The sequence below is a fragment of the Amblyomma maculatum genome, unplaced genomic scaffold (assembly GCF_055883805.1).
Source record: "Amblyomma maculatum isolate TAMU_Amacu unplaced genomic scaffold, ASM5588380v1 scaffold_15, whole genome shotgun sequence".
NCBI classification, from domain to species: Eukaryota; Metazoa; Arthropoda; class Arachnida; order Ixodida; family Ixodidae; genus Amblyomma; species Amblyomma maculatum.
The window spans coordinates 1,106,852-1,128,456 of NW_028146740.1; the positions used below are offsets into that span (position 1 = coordinate 1,106,852).

Below are 21,605 nucleotides of genomic sequence, written 5' to 3' on the forward strand. Positions count from 1 at the left end.
CTTCGCTGGATCATGGAAAAAGCAAGAGAGTTCCAGAAACCCACCTACTTCTGCTTTAATGATTATGCAAAAGCGTTTGACTGCGTAGATCACAGTAGATTGTGGCAAGCTCTCCAAGAGATGGGAGTTCCAATTCACCTCATCTGTCTCCTCAGGAACCTGTATGAAGGGCAAGAGGCCACAGTCAGAACTGGGCATGGTCTTACTGATTGGTTTCCGACTGAGAAAGGAGTGAGGCAAGGCTGCATACTGTCACCCTGCCTATTTAACCTATATGCAGAGTGCATCATGAGGAAGGCCGTTCTGGATGAGTCTTCAGCTGGAGTAAAGATTGCTGGAAAACGTATCAACAACCTTAGATATGCGGATGATACCACTTTAATGGCAGAAAATGAAGTGGAACTCAAGAGACTTCTGATGCGCGTACAAGAAGAGAGTGAGAAGTTTGGGCTTAAACTGAACATTAAAAAGACAAAGATCATGACGTCTTGCCCTATCAAGTCCTGGAGCATCAATGGACAAGAAGTGGAAGCTGTGACAGATTTTCTCTTCTTGGGTTCCAAGATTACCTCGGAAAGTGACTGCAGCCATGAAATTAGGAGACGCCTGCTTCTGGGAAAGAGAGCAATGGTTAGCCTTGACCGCCTAGTAAAGAGCAGAGACATTAGTCTGCCAACCAAGATTCGTATAACTCGTGCTATGGTCTTTCCAGTTGTGATGTATGGATGCGAGAGTTGGACTGTGAAAAAGGCTGACCGCCGAAGAATTGACGCGTTTGAATTGTGGTGCTGGCGAAGACTCTTGAGAGTTCCTTGAACTGCCAGAAGATCAAATCAGTCGATATTGTCGACCATAAACCCTGACTGCTCATTGGAGGGTCAAATTCTAAAGTTAAAGTTTTCCAAAGGCTCAGCTACTTTGGTCATCTGATGAGAAGAGAGGAGTCGCTGGAGAAAGACTTGATGTTGGGAAAGGTTGAGGGTCGCCGGCGAAGGGGTAGGCAGCGAACGCGATGGTTAGATAGCATCTTCGAGGCACTGCAGATGAAGTTATGTGATGTTAGGAAGATAGTGAGAGACTGGAAAGCGTGGCGTGACATGGTCCATAGGGTCACGAAGAGTCGGACACGACTGAACGACTGAACTGAACTGAACCGAACTGTGCCACTATAGATATCTTTTAGTACTTTTCCGTATGGCTTGTCTACACCCCGATTTCGCAATGCCTGAATGACCTCACTGGTTTCTACTGAGTCAAATGCTTTTTCGTAATCAATGAATGCTATATATAAGGGCTGGTTATATTCAGAACATTTTTCTATCGCCTGGTTGATATTATGGATATGATCGATAGTAGAGTACCCTTTCCGAAATCTTGCTTGACCTTTTACTCGATTGCAGTCTAAGGTTGTGCTGATTCTATTAGCGATTAGCTTAGTCAATACTTTATACATAACAGACAATAAGCTGATTGGTCTGTAATTTTTCAAGTCTTTAGCGCCCCCCTTTCTCATGAATTAAGATAATGTTTGCGTTCTTCCATGGTTCCGGTACCATCGATGACACCTAGCATTGCGTATATAGAGTGGCCACTTTTCCTACCACGATATCCCCCCCATCCTTCAACAAATCTAGTTACCTGATCCTCTCCAGCTGCTTTCTCCCCTTTTCATAGTTTCTAACGCTTTCTTAACCTCATCCTTCGTTACTGGCAGAACATCTGACTACTTTTCCCTACTGCCAATCTTATTATTGTCCTGAATACTTTGGCTACTTTGACTATCTTTTCATATTCATGATGACGTTCCCCACCTTGCCCCTCAGCGCATCATCATCATCGTCATCAGCCAGGCTATACCCACTGCAGGGCGAAGGTCTCTCCCATATTTCTCCAATTAACCCGGTTCTATGCTAGCTGCATCCACTTGATCAACTTCATCCGCCCACCTAACTTTCTGCCGCCCCCTGCTACACTTTCCTTCCCATGGAATCCAGTTTGTCGCCCTGATTTTTACCTATGCCCAATTTCTTCTTCACCACTTTCAGGTTACAACCGTTCTTTAGAGCATTCTTAATTTTCCCCATGTTATTATACTTCCTTATATATCAGCCACTTTGTGCTTATTGATTAGCTTTGATATTGTTAAGGGAAACGTACATAGCTGTATACGCTAGATAACTGTCACAAACACACACCACTAGAACGAACTCAGCTAGCCCGAGCGTTGTCTTCTTCACAACACCACACCAGCGCGTCGCCGTCGTCATCTCGATATTGCGCACCGTAACAATATCTCTGCCAATTCTACCTGGTCTGCTGGATTGAAACGAGTGTCCTACGTGAATTTCTTGGAATAAATGGTTGGTGGCCTCATTTCATGGACTCCCCAAGTGTGCAAGCACCCATATCAGCTCCAAGTGCCGCGGTGGGGCTGAATCGGGTGGGCCCAGTAAGCCAAAAGCAGGAGAATAGACTCGCGCAAAATTTAAAACTTTCCAATCTGTTAAGATGTACTAGACTTCAGTGCGGGTTATGGCTATTGTAATGACGACTTCATCTGCAGACTCAGGGGAAGTGCGATGAGAGGGGTGAGGTGGAACCCACCACAGCTGCGATTTCTTGATCACCTGTGCATGCAGCATCCACCCATACGGGCCATTTTAGGATGGGAGCACATTTTTTGGGAGCTCTCGGTGGATGTGTTGAGGGATGAAGGGTTGTTTCCTTAGCTGGTATTCCGAGGGGGTCTAGGACATACCGACCAGTAGAGGTTTGTGTGGGTTTGATGTATGGTACCTGTCAGTATATCACATAGCAACATGAAATGTAAGATCTATGACGCAAGGTAAACTGGATGTCGTCAAGCGAGAAATGGACAGATTGAACATTGATATCTTGTGTATCAGCGAGCTCAAGTGGACCGGAATAGGAGAATTTAATTCCGGCGACCATTATGTCTTTTATTGTGGGCACGAATGCAGGAGAAACAATGGGGTCGCTCTCATAGTAAGCAGATGAATGGGCAAAGCAGTGCTAGGGTGCAATCCCAAAAACGACCGAATGATTTCACTTCGGATCCAAGGTCAGCCTTTCAACATAACAGTTATCCAAGTCTATGCACCGACCACTACTGCTGAAGAAGCTGACATTGAGAGATTTTATGCTGATCTGCAATGCCTTTTACACCGCACTCCGTCATCAGACGTCCTTCTTCTCATAGGAGACTGGAAAGCTAAGGTAGGGAATGAAGAAATATCCGGAATTACAGGCAAGTTCGATCTTGGTGAGCCAAATGAAGCTGGGCAGAGGCTAGCAGAGTTTTGTCAAGAAAACAACCTGACCATAGCGAATACTCATTTTCAATAGCACAAGAGGCGCCTGTACACATGGACTTCACCAGACGGCCTGTACAGGAATTAGATTGATTATATGCTTTGCCGGCAGAGATGGAGAAACGCTATACAAGCAGTAAAAACAAGGCCTGGGGCCGATTGTGGCACCGATCATCAGCTTCTTGTTGCCAAATTTAAGCCTCGATTGAGGAAAACGCAGAAAACTAGAAGGCCTTTCAAGTATGATCTGGATCAAATTCTATCAGAATATGCTGTGGAAGTGGGGAATCAATTTCAAGAAATAGATCTAGAAGACAGAGAGCATGAAGAGATGTGGACTGATGTTCGTGATATAATACAAGAAGTTGCTACTAAGGTAGTTCCAAAGCAAAAGAAATGTAAGAAAGCAAACTGGTTATCTGAAGAGGCTTTGCAAATAGCTGAGGAAAGGAGGATGGCAAAAGTTATGGGGGAAAGAGAAAGATACAAGGTTCTCAATGCGGATTTTCAGAAAATAGCAAGGAGAGATAAGAATGCCTTCCTGAACATACAGTGCCAAGCAGTTGAGGACAACAGCCAATTGAGGAACACAAGAGCTCTGTATAAGACAATCAAAAATATCAAAGGAAGCTTCTGTGCTAATGAAATAAAACAGCGCAAGGAACGGGACGAAACACGAAGGAAAGGAAACAAAGGCACAGGTGCTGACTAACAACTGAAATTTTATTCAGAAGCAGGACACATATATAAGGTACAAAGAGGGGGGGTGTGGCCAAATGCGATCCTGCACAATCACCGAAACAGTGTAGTCACGTCCAAGAGTAAAAACGATGATAAGGTGAAAGGCTGAAAAGACTAAAAGCAATAAAAACCACGGTGTAAGATGCCGGGACGGAAAGTAAAACTGGTAAAAACAGATATGTACATAGCCAAAAAGGCAAGTAAAAGCATGCTTTTTTTTTCTCGCGCAGGCGGTGTGCCACGCCCCACCTCCCGCCAAACGCGGAGGAGGGAGGGGAATTTGTCTTGCGGAGGCTAGACGACCTTGGGCAGGAGAGTGAAAAACCTTTGCGAGGGAACGGAAGGAGAGAAGCCTGACAGAATCTGGTGATTGCGGTGGCTGTAACTGCGTTATTAGTTACTCTTTTCAAAAACATTTTGCGGCCTTGCGTTCTAGGCGCGAAGTCTGACAGTCACCAGGGAAGAAAATATTTTCGACCGGAGGGTGGACAGTGGGCCTTTACACTCAACATTAAAAAGAGAAAGATCATGGCATCTTGCCCTATCAAGTCCTATCAAATTAGAGGAGAACAACAACAACAATAGTTATAGCAGCGCGTAGCCCGACAAGGACGAAGACGGAGGAACACGTAAGACGCGCTGCTATAACTATGGAAAACCAACTAGCCCGACAGCTTGTCCTCAACAACAACAAGTCCTGGAGCATCAAGGGACAAGAAGTGGAAGCTGTGACAGATTTTCTCTTCTTGGGCTCCAAGATTACCCCGGAAGGAGACTGCAGCCATGAAATTAGAAGACGCCTGCTTCTAGGAAAGAGAGCCATGGCTAGCGTTGAGCGCCTAGTAAAGAACAGAGACATTAGACTGCCAACAAAGATCCGTATAAATCGTGCTATGGTCTTTCCAGTTGTGATGTATGGATGCGGTGTTGTACTGTGAAGAAGGCTGACCGCCGAAGAATTGACACATTTGAATTGTGGTGCTGGCGGAGACTCTTGAGAGTTCCTTGGACTGCCAGAAAATCAAATCAGTCGATATTGTTGACCATAATCCCTGACTGCTCATTGGAGGGTCAAATTCTAAAGTTCAAGCTCAGCTACTTTGGTCATCTGATGACAAGAGTGGAGTCGCTAGAGAAAGATTGGACTTGGGAAAGGTTGAGGGTCACCGGAGAAGGGGTAGGCAGCCAACGCGATGGTTAGATGGCATCTTCGAGGCGCTGCAGATGAAGTTATGTGATGTTAGGAAGATAGTGAGAGACCAGAAAGCGTGGCGTGATATGGTCCATAGGGTCACGAAGAGTCGGACACAACGGAACGACTGAACTGGACTGAACCTGTCAGTTCCTTTGAACAGTGCCTCGTGACCCTCAATTTGACCCATTACTTAGCCGAGAAAGGGTCGTTACGCTTCCTTGATTAAGGCTATAGAGGGCAGAAAACCACCTATGTTGGTGGCATGAACCAATGTTCTTAAATAAGATACAATTGGAAAGCTGCACATTTCGAGGCATGCCCAAAGAATCACCGGCCTGGCAGCCGCGAATCCCAAAATGGCCACAGCGCTACGGTGGATGGTTAAAGGGAGCCATGGCTCTTGGAATTAGTTTTCCAACGTTTTTACCAAATTTGATAAAACACAGTATTCTGATTCAGTTTCTTGCACTGATTTCAGATATGTAACTATTTTTCCAATTGGCCAATTAGTTCAAGAGATGACATTAGTTGTTCATAATTTGCGGAAACTATGAAAAAATAACCACACTACCAAAAATTCACTTGGACACTTTGCTAGATACTAGAAAGTGTAATGAATACAATGTTAGGAGCACTTTTTTCATATAACAAATATTAGTGATGTTATAATAGTTCGAAATTTTCGATTTTGCTCTAAGTCAGACAGCAGGGCACCTACATTTGGAACAGTGAACTTTAAACAACTATCATCATCATCCTCATCAGCCCGACTCACGGCCGGTCTCGAGGGAGAGCGCGCGCTCTTTCTTACGGCCTTCTCAATCGCCGCGGGAACAATGGGAACGTTTCTCCTTGAGTTGCGCTCTCCGCCGCCGCAAGGGGCGCGACCTGCTCACTGTTCACTGAGCATCTGCTTCAGCGGCGGCAGGTGGCTTTTGCATGGTTTCGCGCTGTCGCTCGCGAGTTTCGTGGTGAGTACAGCCCCGAAATTAAAGAACACAGAAGGTAGATGCTGCAGCGGCGTGTCGTCAACGTACTACACACGTGAACGGATATAAAAAATACCGTCGTTCAGCAAACGTTCCACAAGCATGGCATATATTGCGGCATGGTAGCTACTTTTGTCCATTATAATCCGAATTTTTCCCAAGCCTGTACAAGAATAGGAACAAAAAAAAAACTGAATGAGCAGTGATCACATCGAAACTTGTTCAAGTCTAACATGACAGCAACTCATTTGCAACAACAAAACAGCCTTTCAGCGCTAGATGCGAAACCATTCATGTAGCACTGAAGATGAAAATAATTTCATAAAAATGTAATGTAAATTGCAAAATGCTTGCATGATATAAAGTATTAGTATAACAGTCAAAATAGACGTTGTAGGCAGAGTTTTAATTGTTATTACAATTCATATATTAGCCAATGTGTGGTATTATAAACATTATTTTAATTTTGCAAATAAACATTGTTTTAATGAAATATTTACATATTAGGCATATTATGAAAATAATAAAAAATGGTTTGGTATTCATGGCGCCACTTGTGCTCGAAGTGATAAAAAGAGGCCAATAAATGATGAAGGTGATACTCGATGCAGTGACTTACAAATGAGTTCACCTGCTATATCGAAAGTATGCAAGAAACTTCTAAAGCGTTAAAGAAGGACACTCTCACTGAAGACTCATTAAGACTCATTTCAAGCCTTATATAGCGACCCATTGAGGCTCTCTTCGGGAAAGTAAGTGCGGAAGGGAATGACATATGCTAGATGCGAGGGCCGTAACAGCTAGCGGCACATGACTACATTGGCAAGACGGACGTTTCATCTGAGAGCAAAATCAAGGCACTGAAGGAAGTGATGGCATCTCCTACCATCCCATTTCCCACTGTCACATATTCCGGTTTACCTTACGTCGCTGGATATATCGTTTAGTTAATCAACTTCGGGTGTGACGCTTGCGCTATACTTCTTGAAACTAGCGAAAGAAGCAGCCCCATGTAGTACGCTCTTCTACGAGGACAATATTCTAGTGGACTGCATTATCCGAAACCAGAGTTTGTTGCCCTATTGGACAAGCCTTTTTTTTTTTTTTTTTGAAAAAGCTGCTATGCACCTACTACACACAAATGTTCTCAAAGTACTTATGATCCTGATTCAGTCAGCATTTTAGAATTTAACACCGAGTTGCCAGAAAGAAATTGACAACAGCTATGTTATTAGGTCCGCTTCTTCGATATTCAAAACATTTCTACATTTCTCAGAATTCTTCTTCTCAATTAATTATACCAGGAAAGTGACAGAGAAGACCGAGAGGCCAACTCCTTATGTGCACAAGCCGTGCAGGAAGATTTTGAGACTGAATTTTCTAGACGCAGGTCGCATTTTGATGAATAAATAGTGCAATGTGTAACTTTGAAGGACAATTTTTTTATTGTTTGCCGCTGTTTTCGATTCTGCTTAACTGTTTATGCCCATTTGCTTGATTAAAAGTAGTCGCGAGACTACATATACATCTTCGGTCTTTCAACCGACTGATATGTTTTGAACGAAGCTAGAACAGCCCACTCCACTAGACAAGTGAAATTTTTACTATATGAGTAAATTTTTGTTCTTTACTTTGAATCTGAGACACGCCATGAATTTTTGCCGGTGCCTCTTCTGATCTAAACGAAAACGGCAGCGGTCGACAGAATCTCCACCCAACAGTTCACCACGCGTTCACGTCAGGTCGCGCTACACCTGCTTAAAACATTCAAAGGCACATTGCATAGCCTGATAAATTTGTTTTTCTACAAAACTTAGGGGTAAAAAATGTTGGAGTGTACCCGAAGCTTCATTCGACCGTGCACGGCCGCACTGACGAAGGAGCGCGCGCGTGAGCGGATTATTGACTGTATTTTATTCCTCGTACACAATAAATGTTCGATGTTGATGACGGACTTTGTATAAACCATAAGGGGCGAAATGTCAGGACCTGCCGGTTGCAACTGACGCGGGCGAAGCTAAAAGCGAGCGCGCGTTTCCCTCACAGATTACTGAGGCATTCTCCATCAACCCTTATTCCTAACTGCTCCCATTCCAAGTCTCTCAATACTTCCTCTAAACAAGCTGTGAATAGTACTGGAGAGATTGTGTCTCCTTGCCTAACACCTTTCTTTGTGGGAATTTTGTTACTTTCTTTATGCAGAACTATGGTTGCTATGCAGCCACTATATATATCTTCCAGCACTTTCACGTACGGCTCGTCTAACCCCTGATTTCGCAATGCCTGCATCACCGCCGAGGTTTCAACTGAGCCAAATGCTTTTTCGTAATCAATGAATGCTATGTATAAGGACTAGTTATATTCCGAGCATTTTTGTATGGACCCTATGGACCCTATGGACCCTATGGACCCTATGGACCCTATGGACCCTATGGACCATGTCACGCCACGCTTTCCGGTCTCTCACTATCTTCCTAACATCACATAACTTCATCTGCAGTGCCTCGAGGATGCCATCTAACCATCGCGTTCGCTGCCTACCCCTTCTCCGGCGACCCTCAACTTTTCCCAACATCAAATCTTTCTCCAGCGACTCCTCTCTTCTCATCAGATGACCAAAGCAGCTGAGCTTTAACTTTAGAATTTGACCCTCCAATGAGCAGTCAGGGTTTATGGTTGACAATATCGACTGATTTGATCTTCTGGCAGTCCAAGGAACTCTCAAGAGTCTTCGCCAGCACCACAATTCAAACGCGTCAATTCTTCGGCGGTCAGCCTTTTTCACAGTCCAACTCTCGCATCCATACATCACAACTGGAAAGACCATAGCACGAGTTATACGGATCTTGGTTGGCAGACTAATGTCTCTGCTCTTTACTAGGCGGTCAAGGCTAACCATTTCTCTCTTTCCCAGAAGCAGGCGTCTCCTAATTTCATGGCTGCAGTACCCAAATGAATGGCGTACCCAGGACAATCGCCCCATCTGTTTTACTTGTTCTCGCTGGTACACGCCATCTCGTCAGTACACCTACGTCGACCGCCGCGGAGACTATGCCCCTCGCTATTCCCCACCTTGCCCCGACCAGACCCTTCCTGACCCCGGTTCCACTGTCCGTGCTGTCAACCGTTCACCATCCCCGCAAGCACGACGTTCGCGTTCTCCTCTTCCTCGCCGCAGTTCGCCACCGTCATATTCTGGCCACGTACCGGAAAACTAGCCAAGGCAGCTCCCGGAGGTGACGCTGCATTTATGCCCCGGACCGAAAAATCTCTGCTGACCTCTGCCCTACAAAATAACCGCGTCGATGTCCTTGTGGATGGAGTTCCCGTTTCTGCTCTCATTGATACAGGAGCCAGTTGGGCTCCTGTACGGACAGTTGGTCCGTTCTCAGCTCCTCATTTCGCCGTCGTCTCAACAAACTCCTTACCCTAGTCGTCTCGGCCACAGTTCCCGTCGCAAATGGTAGCCTTGCTGCCGTGGTTGGCATGTGTACGGTGCGAGTTACCGTTGCTGGCCGTCATGCCCCAGTGTTGTTCATTGTCCTACACGAATGCGCCCATGACGTTATCCTTGGCATTGACTTCTTAACAGCCCACTCTGCCCTTATTGACTGCTCTAGTGGCCTACTTCGCTTGGACCTTCCGCTCGGCTCTGAAGACCCCTCCTGCTCACCCCGCCTTCGATCAGCGCAATTTAGCCGCCTTCCTCCTAAACTGCCGTTTACATCCCTATGTCGCCATTTCCACCCGCCCCAGATGGCGATTATCTTGCTTGTCCCATTACTGATGTCATGCTGCAGCGGCACGTCACCCTTCCTCATCTAATTGTGCACATCTCCCAGAACCGCACCACTCTCCCTGTCCTTAACTTCAGCTTTTCAACTCAAGTTCTGCCCGAGGGAATTTCATTAGCTGCGATGTCCCCGATTACCGATTGTGCCATTTCAGCTCTGTCTACAGATCATACAACTGCCGTCCCTGCCAACAACCCCTCGTCGTCCACATAGCGCCCTGATCCGCTTAACAGCATGATTGCAGCTGATCTGCAACCTGAATTCGCCGCTGTGTTACACAAGCTTTTGTTTACCTACAGTGAACTTTTCGACTTCGGTACCCGCTCACTGGCTCAAACGACAGTTGTCACCCACCGCATTGACACCGGTGACGCCAGTCCTATTCACAGGCGGCCCTATCGCGTTTCGCTGGCCGAGCGACGCGTCATTCAAACGGAGGTCGAAAAGATGTTAGCGAACGACATAATCGAGCCTTCCAGTAGCCCCTGGGCATCCCCTGTCGTGTTGGTCAAGAAGAAGGATAACAGTTGGAGATTCTGCGTTGACTACCGTCATTTGAATAAGATAACCAAAAAAGATGTATATCCTTTTCCGCGCATCGACGACGCGCTTGATAGTTTGCACGGAGCCAGCTACTTTTCATCCATCGACCTTCGTTCCGGCTACTGGCAGATTTCTGTCGACAAGAGAGACCGTGAAAAAACAGCGTTCATCACCCCTGACGGCCTTTATCAATTCAAAGTCATGCCTTTTGGCCTATGTAACGCCCCTGCAACTTTCGAACGGATGATGGACTCATTGCTGCGCGGCTTCAAGTGGACGAATTGTCTTTGTTACTTAGACGACGTCATTGTTTTCTCGTCCACTTTTGACAGCCACCTCTCTCGCCTTTTTACCATTCTTGAGCTATTCCGCCGCGCCGGCCTTCAACTCAAAGAAATGCAGTTTCGGCCATCGGGAAATCAAAGTGCTTGGTCACTTGGTTAATGCTTCCGGTGTTCAGCCTGACCCTGACAAGATACGTGCCGTCAGAGATTTTCCCACTCCGCGTTCATCCAGCGATGTCCAAAGCTTTATTGGCCTATGTTCTTATTTCCGGCGATTCGTCCCGAACTTCGCAGTCCTTGCTCGTCCGCTCACCCAACTCCTCAAGAAAGACGTTTCATTCTATTGGGGGCCTGAACAAGTTGCAGCTTTCTCAGAGTTATTGCTGCTCTAGCTATGCCACCAGTCTTGGCTCACTTCAACCCTTCAGCCAATACTGAACTCCGTACCGACGCAAGTGGCCATGGAATAGGAGCTATACTCGCTCAGCGACAACACGGCCGTACAAGGGTGATTGCGTATGCCAGCCGTCTCCTCTCAACACCCGAACAAAATTATTCTATTACAGAGCGAGAGTGCCTGGCGCCTATTACGAAATTCCGCCCTTATTTGTTTGGTCGCCATTTTATTGTGATAACAGACCATCATGCCTTGTGCTGGCTTTCCTCTCTCAAAGATCCTACTGGCCGTTTGGGGCGCTGGGCGCTATGATTACAAGAGTACACCTTTTCCGTCGTCTACAAGTCTGGCCGGCTTCACCAAGATGCAGACTGTTTGTAACGTCATCCCGTCGACTCCCCTAGTCCTACAGACTCTGATGATGATGCATATGTCTTGTCTGTCTCCGCCTTTGCCAACATTGCCAAGAAACAGTATTTAGATCCTTCTCTGCATTCCATTATTCTCCGTCTTACCTCCAACCGACCTGACCCATCTCTCGCCTTATTTGTGCTCCACGAGAACACCCTATACCGACGTAATATGCGACCAGATGGCGTTCCCCAACACCTGCATTCCACCATCCTTGAACAGTTCCATGATGCTCCCACGGCTGGCCACTTGGGTGTCTCTCGCACATACGACAACCTGCGCCGACGTTTCTACTGGCCGGGGCTCTACCGCTCTGTCCAGCAGTACATTGCCGTATGTGAACTGTGTCAGCGTCGGAAGAAGCCCACAATTTCGCCGTCAGGTCATATGCAGCCGATACCCATACCAACTGACCCGTTTTCCCGTATAGGCGTTGACCTCCTTGGCCCCTTTCCAGTTTCCACCTCGGGGAACAAATGGATCGCCGTCGCCACCGATCACGCTACTCGGTACGCTATTACCCGAGCCATCCCGACCAGCTGCGCCACAGACGTCGCTGACTTCCTTCTAGAAAACGTAATTCTTCATCATGGTGCTCCTCGCGAACTACTAACTGACCGTGGCCGCTGATTCCTGTCGCGAGTGGTTGACGAAATTCTCCGTTCGTGCTCCGTCCGCCACAAATTCACCACCGCATATCACCCCCAGACCAACGGCCTCACGGAACGTCTAAATCGTACCCTCACAGACATGCTGGCCATGTATGTGTCTGACGACCATCGAGATTGGGACGTTCATCTCCCCTTTGTCACATTCGCCTACAATTCATCTGTACATTCTACCGCTGGATACTCCCCATTTTATTTATTATTTGGCCGACACCCGTTACTACCCTTCGACACCTCTCTACCCGCGGCAGACGCCACCAGTACTTACACCAGTGATGCCGTCACCCGAGCTCATGATGCCCGCCGGATAGCTCATGCCAGGCTCTCTGCATCCCAAGACTCTCAAAAGATCCGGTACGACAGCCGCCACCGTGATGTCCACTACACTCCTGGATCTCTCGTCTTGCTGTGGCTCCCGTGCCATCGAGTGGGCTTGTGTGAAAAACTTTTGCCCCGTTACACTGGTCCTTACCGTGTTTTGTGCCCCGTGACCGACGTCACATACGAAGTTGAATCTGTGGTTCCGAAGTCCCCGTCCACAGCTCCAACCTCCGAAATAGTGCATGTGTCCCGTCTAAAGCCCTATCATCAACGTTCTATTTCGCTAACATAGACCGCACCGGGACTGTGCTTTTCCCGCGGGGGGGTAGTGTTACTTAGCTGTATTCGCTGTTCGTGATGAGGATGAAGAAGTGCAACAGACTCTGAGAAGACGACGATGCTGAGTGTTGTGAAATCGGTGCCCTGATCAATGTTAGTTGTGCGGATAGCTTTGGGACTGTAAATCTTCCACGTAACAATATTGTTCCAATGTAGAAAGTCAGAATCATGCCTTGCCAAACATCGGCGCCCTTATCCAATGATCAATCCTTAAATATTTTACCCAGGGATACTTTTCACTGTCATGCAAAGGTGTCATGTATAAATAACTCAGCATGCACTAAGCAGTTTAAAACATGCTTGAAAAGAGAAGCTGATGAAAATACGCACTCACTGAATAATCTCATCAGAGCTGTCGTAAAACACCAAGGGCTTATTATGAAAACAATTTTCTGCACTCATTTTGTACAGCTGGCTTGATGTCATAATGAATAAACAGCACTTAAGACGAGCACGAAGAACAAGAAGCAAAGAATGTGTTAGCGACCCGTCAATCACTTTAGCAGATAATGAGGTTGGATTTCTTGACCGTGACATTTGTGCTGGGTCGTCATAACTTAATATTTGGTTGGTGCGTGGTTTAGTGAGGCTTGGATAGGGTTTTTATAGTGTGTTTCACTCAATAAATTTCAGTTGCGAGCCAGCGCCTGTCCTGTCACCGTACCAACTTGCCCAGATGTCTCTTCTATGGCAATATATGGCTTGATGTGCTCTGCAGGTTTCACTACAATTGACTGCAACACATCCCTTGTATAGAATCAATCTTGGATATTCTGAGAATCCAACGCAAATGTATAGTAGAGGTTAGACATACTGAACTACATGCTTTCTCCTTAAAGTGTCGGCTGCACGCCCCTTGGCTTAATACCTAGTGAAGTAGCGCAACAGCACAAGGCCAAGGGACAAACACAGCGCTGAACTGACAACAAATGCTATGCTATCAGCATATAATACGTTAGCACCTCAAAAAAAAACCCAGTCACTATGTGCATGCACCTGTATCACGTGTACATCGATTATATGATATCAGATAGCTGTGCTTGTTCAACGAGATGGCTACAGGAGGAGTGCTGATACATTTCGCACCCAGCAAAACTAGCCGGGTCACTGTGCGCAAGTGAATAACCTTCGGAAGTGAATGACCTGTGCATGATATTTTGTGAAGTGCTTTCGCCGCTGGAATTACACATGAAGTGGCTGTGAACAATCGCATTAAGTTCCTTGATCTGACCTTATATTTTACTGATTGCCATGTATGCTGGGCATTTGAACCTAGAAGTAAAAGCCCTTCCGTATAGCTCAGCCCATTCGAAGCTCGTAAAAAGAGGCATTGTGGCGTCATGCTTCCAAAATGGCATGAAAAAATTCTGTCCACACGAGATTAATTATTGGTTCTCCAATCAGGTTGATAGACTAACAGGTGCTAACAGGTGCAAAATAAAGTAAAAGCTCGTTAATTCGGACTTCTATGGACCGTAAGATATGTCCGAATTAACCGAATGTCCGAATTATCGAGAGAACAAAAAAAAAAACATGCACGATTTTATCCTAACATACCTTTATTACTTAAAGTAACCACGGATGCTTGTCTGCTTTCCCGCAGAAACCCGCGCGGATACTATTTTCCTCAGTCCTTCCAGGTGCTCAGCAGCGCGCATGCCATCTGCAGTGCCCCAACAAAATTCCTCTAACACAATGAGGGCCTCTGCTGCTTCCTTCACAGTGCGAGGGGGCCGAGGCTGCTCCTCTCGTAGCCCCTCATCCTCCTCCGAATCTTCGCCATGCAGTACGTCCCGGACAATTGCTTCCTCAGTTAGAGAGCCGGCTGTAGCAACGCCGTCATCAATGCTGATGTAATCGGCGAGTGTCATCGCATCTGGCAGCACACCTCCGAAATCCGGGCAGTCATCTGCATTGTCGTCTGGCGAAACTTCTGCCACTGTGTCATTGCAGGGCTCAGGCAAAACGAAGCCACTGTGTCGAAAACAGTTAGCGATGACGTGCGCAGGCGTGTTCATCCAAATGTAGGCAAGAATGTTGACCGCTCAGAAGATCCACGTCGTACTGTTTACCGACTTCATTGGACAGTAGCATGAATTCCAGCACGCGCCTGCGGTATTTAGTCTTTACATACTGAATTATACCTTGGTTCATCGGTTGGAGGGCCAATGTAGTGTTGGGCGATGTAGTGTTGGGTTCATACTCAGATTGGTAAAACCAATCTGAGTATGAACCAACTAGCCCCACAATGTATATTACTGGTGCACTACTCCTCTGAGCAGTAAACGAAATCAGTTGTTTGATATTTGACTATACCAAACATGCCAGAAGCATCCAAAATCCTGAGCTTATAATTTGGTATTCAACTATAGAAATATAATGCAGACAGAGCATTTGATAGTATGTTTCTCCAGCTAAAATGCACTGTAGCTGAAGTGCACGGCTCCTGAGGCGCACATGTTTTCGCGTCGATGCACAGGAAGTAGCGTATGTCAAAGGAAGCATTTGCAGAACGGCCCTATACGAGTCAGACCAACGTGAGAAGCACTCATGTACATTGTGGCGGTTCAGCTTTGTAGGGCACCACCCAAACACAAATAATTTGGTACTGCGATTGATATCACATTTAACATTTCTTTCGAATGTGCCCATTAACATGCTTCGTCTCCTTTTTTTTTTCTTGATCTTCGTCGCAGTTTGCTTTCACTCATTACGGGTGAAATACCGCTGCACTGAGAAGTGCATCTGTCAGCATTCGCTACACGGAGGGATTTTACCATGCTCCACCGTGAGGCAGCCACGGTGGCACTTGTGTCGAACACGTCCCAGCCGAATGTACGGCACTGCAAGAGTGGTGGCCAGCCGTACGCGTGGCAGCGCATGAGTGGGCAGAAACTGCACGAGTGCCACTGAGCCAGCTGAGCGCATGGAGCATTCATGATACATATCTAAACCCCACACGTGCATTCTACGAGGACGTTGTTGCTCATTAGTTGGCAAGACACTGGGCTTAGAACCCACATTGCGAGACCTCACTGAAAATCGCCAAAAATTCGCCATGTTGCCAAATAATATTCAGTCACCATGGACCTTCGAAATTCGCCCGTTTGGCGAAAAGTAGACACCAGTGGCAACCCTGATATAAACAAGAAGCATCGATCACCTGACTCCGGAGACCATCTGGACGAGCATGGCCCCCACGGCAAAAAAAATAAAACCAAAAGCAAAACTGAAAGAAGGGTTTTTCTATTTCCCACTGAATGGCGCCACTCATCAAGAAGCGCTTTGAAAGCGGGAAAATTCAACCATCGATAGCGGGGAACTTATTGGAGCATGGCTGTCGACGTTCTGGGTCAGTTTGATGCAGTTTCGCAGTAAGTGCTAAAGTCTGAAGAGCTGAATTCGTCTTGCGAGTCATCACTGCTGCTGTTGGCATCCAAAAATGAGCTTTTCAATGCATCAACTTCCGCAGAAACGCCCATTTCTGCATAGAGAGAGCGCGCGACGTCGATGCCATGATGTAAATAACGAGCGTCAATCACCTGACTCCAGAGATCATCTGGACGGGCGCAGCATGGCGAAAAAATTAAATCAAAAGCAAAACTGAAAGAAAGGTTCTTCTATTTCCCATTGGATGACGTCACTTGTCAAGGAGTGCTGGAAAATTTGAATCGTGAAACCATCGCTATCGATGGGAATAGGCACGGACAGGAAAGTGTTAAATAAAACCCTTTTCATTACGCTCCACGTTTCAGCCCCATAGGTGAGTGCAGGCAAGATGCAACTGATGTATACTTTCCTCTTAAGCGATACCGGTAAGCTGCTAGTCATAGTCTGGGAGTGCTTGCCAAATGCGCTCCACCCCAGTCTTATTCTCCTGGTGGTAACCAGATGACTGCAATTGCAATGTGTGTAAGGACTGCACATATGTATGGGTTGCACCCTCTATTTCCCAATGCAAATATTTAAAGAAAATCTGTGTAAGGGCTGCACCCAAACTTTCCATGACCCATGAAGGAATAGCCTTCAGAACGTCGCGCACAAGAGCTTCCAGGCGTCGCCCACGGATGGCGCCCAAAGTAGCGGGTCATCCTCATTATCACATTTTCCCTCTGCTGCGAGCTTCCACAATCCATATCGGCATCGGTATCGCCAGCCCTGATCACCCCGGTTTGGTTTTGTGGCCTCTGCTGTCGCTTGACGGATAGGGTTAAAGGACACCTGCGCAGTATCTGCACAGACATGACCGTTATTCTGGGCAGCCCCACCGGCATGCTGCAACCTCTGGGCGTCAGCCTCAATTTGCCTCTTAAGGTTGAAATCCGAAGGCAGTACTCAGAATGGATGGCAAACGGCAATCACAAGACACTAACCGGGCGGCTCGAGAGGGCACCACTCGCAGCTGTGCTTGACCAGATTTTCTCCACGTGGAACTCCATGTCTACGTACATTCTATCGCGTAGTTTCAAGGTGACCAGGATTTCAAACAGTTCAGATGGGACTGAAGACAACGGCTGGTGGTGTGAACGTGCCCCAAAGCACAGGACTAGCTCGGAGTCGGATTGGCGAGTGATGATTGAATGGTAAATAAATGCCACAGATTCACTGATTAGTCCGTGTTTACTTGAAAAGAAAATTATTTGTTATATGTCACGTGTATGGGCATTGACACGGTATTTCCCCTTCATGGTCCAGATTTGTGGTTACTACCTGTCCTAAGTATACATACAGTAAAACCTTGTTAATAAGTTTTTGAAAGCATCATAATTTTTGGAAGCGCTGAGGCAGACATACACGAGAGAAGTGTATGTCTGCCTCAGCGCTTCCAAAAGTTATGATGCTATACCAACTAGTCCAGCATAAACCTTTATAGAAATTTTATTCTCTTATGCAGAATTATGGTTGCTGTACAGCCATTATAGATAACCTCCAGTACTTTCACATATGGCTAGTCTACACCCTGACTTCGCAGCATACGTGTATGCGCTAATAAATGTCTCACTGCATGACTATGGCACTTGTAACATTCCATCTGTTGAACATTCCCCCTGCCTTCGTGGTGGTGCAGATACCATTGAAAAAAGTAACAAATATACAGCATTTGTGTTGCATCTACAAATGTAGGGGCATTGCAGGTACAGTTAAACCTTGATATAATAAAGTCATAAAAATCGGCAGTTTACTTTGTTATAGTGAAATTTCATTGTATCGACACTCCGTGCCTAGCATGCGGAAACATTACCAAAGCACTTGCCAGTTGTAGCGACTTTGTTTTTATTTTCTCTGAAAGTAATCCGTGACCTTCTTTTGCGTCTGCTTAGCTATGAAAGATGGCCTAGCAGTTCAAGCACGCAGTTCAAGCACGCAGTCCTCTCCGAAATCTTGCCACCTGACATCCTCTGCCAGCTTGTCTGCCCTGCCTCGAGTTGCCGGCCATACGATGAGCTGCATCCTGCCATCCTGGCGTACTTCAGCGAAAGCTACTGCCCGCTGCCGCTCTACGACTCTCTACGATGCTGGCGGCGGCTTTCGCCGCCGCCAGCATCCGTAACCTCACCAGCATCACTCTCGTCTACAGCTTGAAAAACATCCACCTTGGTGGGTTATGATCATGGAAGACAGTTGGGCTAGTTGGTGTGTATTCGTTAATGACTGCGACATTGCAATTAGCGTGGAAAAAGACAAACGACAGTGACAAAAGGTACCGACGGGACACTAGCGTGCTGTCCCGTCAGTGCCTTTTATCGCTGTCCTTTGTGTTTTTCCATGCTAGTTGCAATGTCGCAGTCATTAACCTTGGTGGGGCATTTCAAGCGGAGATTGAGCAGTAGCTTGTCGTGTAACCGACAATGGTATGTGCACTTCACTGTTTATTATTCCCTGGTCGAGCAGCTGAATCAGCAAAGTACAGTTCGGCAGGAAAAACCACAGCTCAAACTTTTTCAGCTTTTGTCCACCAAGTGGCAAACACTGCGGCCGTCACCCTCCATCTCGTTGTCAAACGCACAGAGCCAGTCACAGAAGATGTCGCAGGACATCCAGGCCTTCTTGTTCGAAGTGTACTCAACTTCCAGCTTCCGAGCGTTCTTAAGACATTGCGGCTTCTTACTTTTGCCAATCACAAGCAACACCCGTTTGTCGGTGGCATCCATGTTTATGCAAAGAGCTGTGATACGCAGCTTGCTCTGCTTCCCGCCGTGACAGCGATCCCCTTTTAGTCCTAGAGTCCGATTTGGTAGCATTTGATAAAAAAATCGTTTCATCTGCACTGTACACCTCTGATGGCTGGTACTTCGTCAGTATTCTTGGCATTTCCTTCTCCAGCCAAGTAGCGGTTTCAGGTGCGTCGGCCGATGTCGACTCCTCGCAGAGCACCCATTCGACAATCTCGTAACGGGACTAAATTGGTGGAGCCAACCACTGCTAGCGTCCTTGTCAAGCAGGCAACCGAAGTCCTTTGGTTTCTGCTGCAAAACTGCCCCACTCACTGGCACATTCTATGCTCTGGCATGCATAAACCAGGAGAACACAGCCTTGTCCCCATCTCCGTAGGTAGCCGTCCTCAATCGCTTACGCCCAGTGCTTGCCACACTTTGCAGAGCTGAGGATGGAGTCCTTGGCCTTCCAGATTGTTGACAGCATACTCTGAGATACGGCAAATCGAGCCGCTACGTCTTTCTTTTTCTCGCCTTTCAAAACGGCTTCCAGAATTGCTGTTTTTTGCTCGAGTGAAAGCGCTTTTCGTTTACAACCATTCATGGCGGCAACGCACGTGGGAAACCAAAGCGAAGGAGAGTCTTAGAGGAGAATCGACGAAACGAGCAGAAAGCAGTGTACAAACAGCGACTGTAGCAATGCATGCTAGAAACCAAAGCGAAGGAGAGTCGGAATCGGCAAACCGAGTGACAAGCAGCGCACAAACTACTGCAGTAGCGGTGGCTGCATGAGAGCCATGCGAGAAAGGGCCAATGACAGACAGACGGGTGTGCACGCTGAAGCATCAGCCTCCGCAGGCACGGGGAAGAGGTTCTTTGGATCACAGCAAAGGGGTGAGCAGAGCAGAAAGGGGGAAGGGGGGGGGGGAGGAGGAACGGAGCTGCCGGTCTCCTCCATTTGTGACGAAGCAAAAAGACAGGAAGAAAAAAAAGGAGCAGGAGGCAGGGGCACGGATACTCTAGCGGCTTATAGCTTATCTCTTGCTTGTAGAGAGCGAATGTCGCACACCCCAGGAGGCCCGTCTACGTGGGTTACCCAAGTCACGCGCGCTGGCAACTCTTTCCCCTTGGCCATTGTCGCCTCTGCAAAATTTTTGTCCTTCCGGGTAAAATTTATTTGTCTGAAGATTTTGCTGTAATGAAATTACAGAAACATTTACTTTGTTATATCGAGATAAAATATACATGGTTTCATTTGGCACTATGTTATGTATTCCTTGTAACTTCATTATATCGAGGATTTCGATATACTGAAGTTCGTTATACCGAGGTTTAACTGTATGCTTAGGCAGTCAGCATACCCAAATGGGATCCAATGACAAACCTAGACAGGAATCCCATGCCACAAAAAAAGTTGTCCATGCACTCTGTTAGGCAAGCTGTTTGCAGCACTCCAAAAAGGTGGCTGTAGAGGACGACGCACACAATTCTTGCACCATGGTCGACAGGAACGCAATCATGAAGTGCGTGTCATCCTGATTGGCCCTTATAAAAAAAGAGTATAGATTTCAAGGCAGCATCTCTACATAAAAGGCAGCTGGTCTGCATTGGTTTAAAGCTTATATCTGGTGACATTGTACAGTACACGGGCATCCTGCTCATCGCCTCATCGAACGATGGCCAGATGAGATTTGACCCTGTGTCCTTGGGTTCACAGTGGTGGGGCCATGCAAGGAAGCCAAGAAGCACGAACAGCTCACCGGCGTTAAAAGCTGGGTGGTCCTCCATCACAAGGACAGCTGCTTCCACACCATCGACAGATGTGCCACCGCACTCCAGCAGGGCATAGCCAGCGTCCACCGCTGCGCGAAGGACCACCATTTTCTCTGCGAGCAGCTGTGGAGAAACTTTTCCTGCTCCACCGTGTACGGCCAACACTGGCAACATGCCTGCAAGTACAAGACTCAACTCTTATGTTGCCGAGGTAAAATGGCCATTTTTTATAGTCTCGGAAAATAATTTTTTGCCAGTACAAATTATATTGCAGCACGCGTTACAGCACACAAAATTGCACATAATGTAAAGCTCTTTGCAAAAACATGTTACAATGCAAAAGCTTATTAGGGAACATGCAAAAAATTGAAAAATTGCCAATATTGTGGGGAGTTGACAAAAATAAGATAGAAAAGGCATGATATCTAGACGCATTCAATGCGTCTAGATATCATGCCTTTTCTATCTTATTTTTGTCAACTATTAACAAAGAAAATTTAGAATGTACATATTGAAGACCAATGGCCCAGGAACACTGTGTAAAAGATTAACTAGCTTTACAGCGCTGTTCTTCAGCTGCATAAAAAAACTACAGGTGGAAACAGCTTCATTTCTTGTGACATGCGGTGAGGCAGTTTTTTGTTTTCGAAGGTACCAAACTAA

The 21,605-nt window shown here is 46.6% G+C and overlaps 1 protein-coding gene across 7 annotated transcripts in view; it reads right to left on the bottom strand.

Annotated features, from left to right (window-relative positions):
- The window catches only part of LOC146171902 (isoaspartyl peptidase/L-asparaginase), a 290,995-nt gene that overhangs the window by 119,588 nt on the left and 149,802 nt on the right, over positions 1-21,605 (bottom strand). For 6 of the 7 annotated variants that reach the window (XM_084586141.1, XM_084586140.1, XM_084586146.1 and 3 more), the window contains one exon: positions 20,930-21,118. The exons of the other annotated variant lie outside the window; for it this stretch is intronic. In XM_084586141.1, the coding sequence (XP_084442267.1) occupies positions 20,930-21,118 (189 nt within the window). The remainder of the gene's footprint in view (positions 1-20,929; positions 21,119-21,605) is intronic. 7 annotated transcript variants of the gene reach the window in all.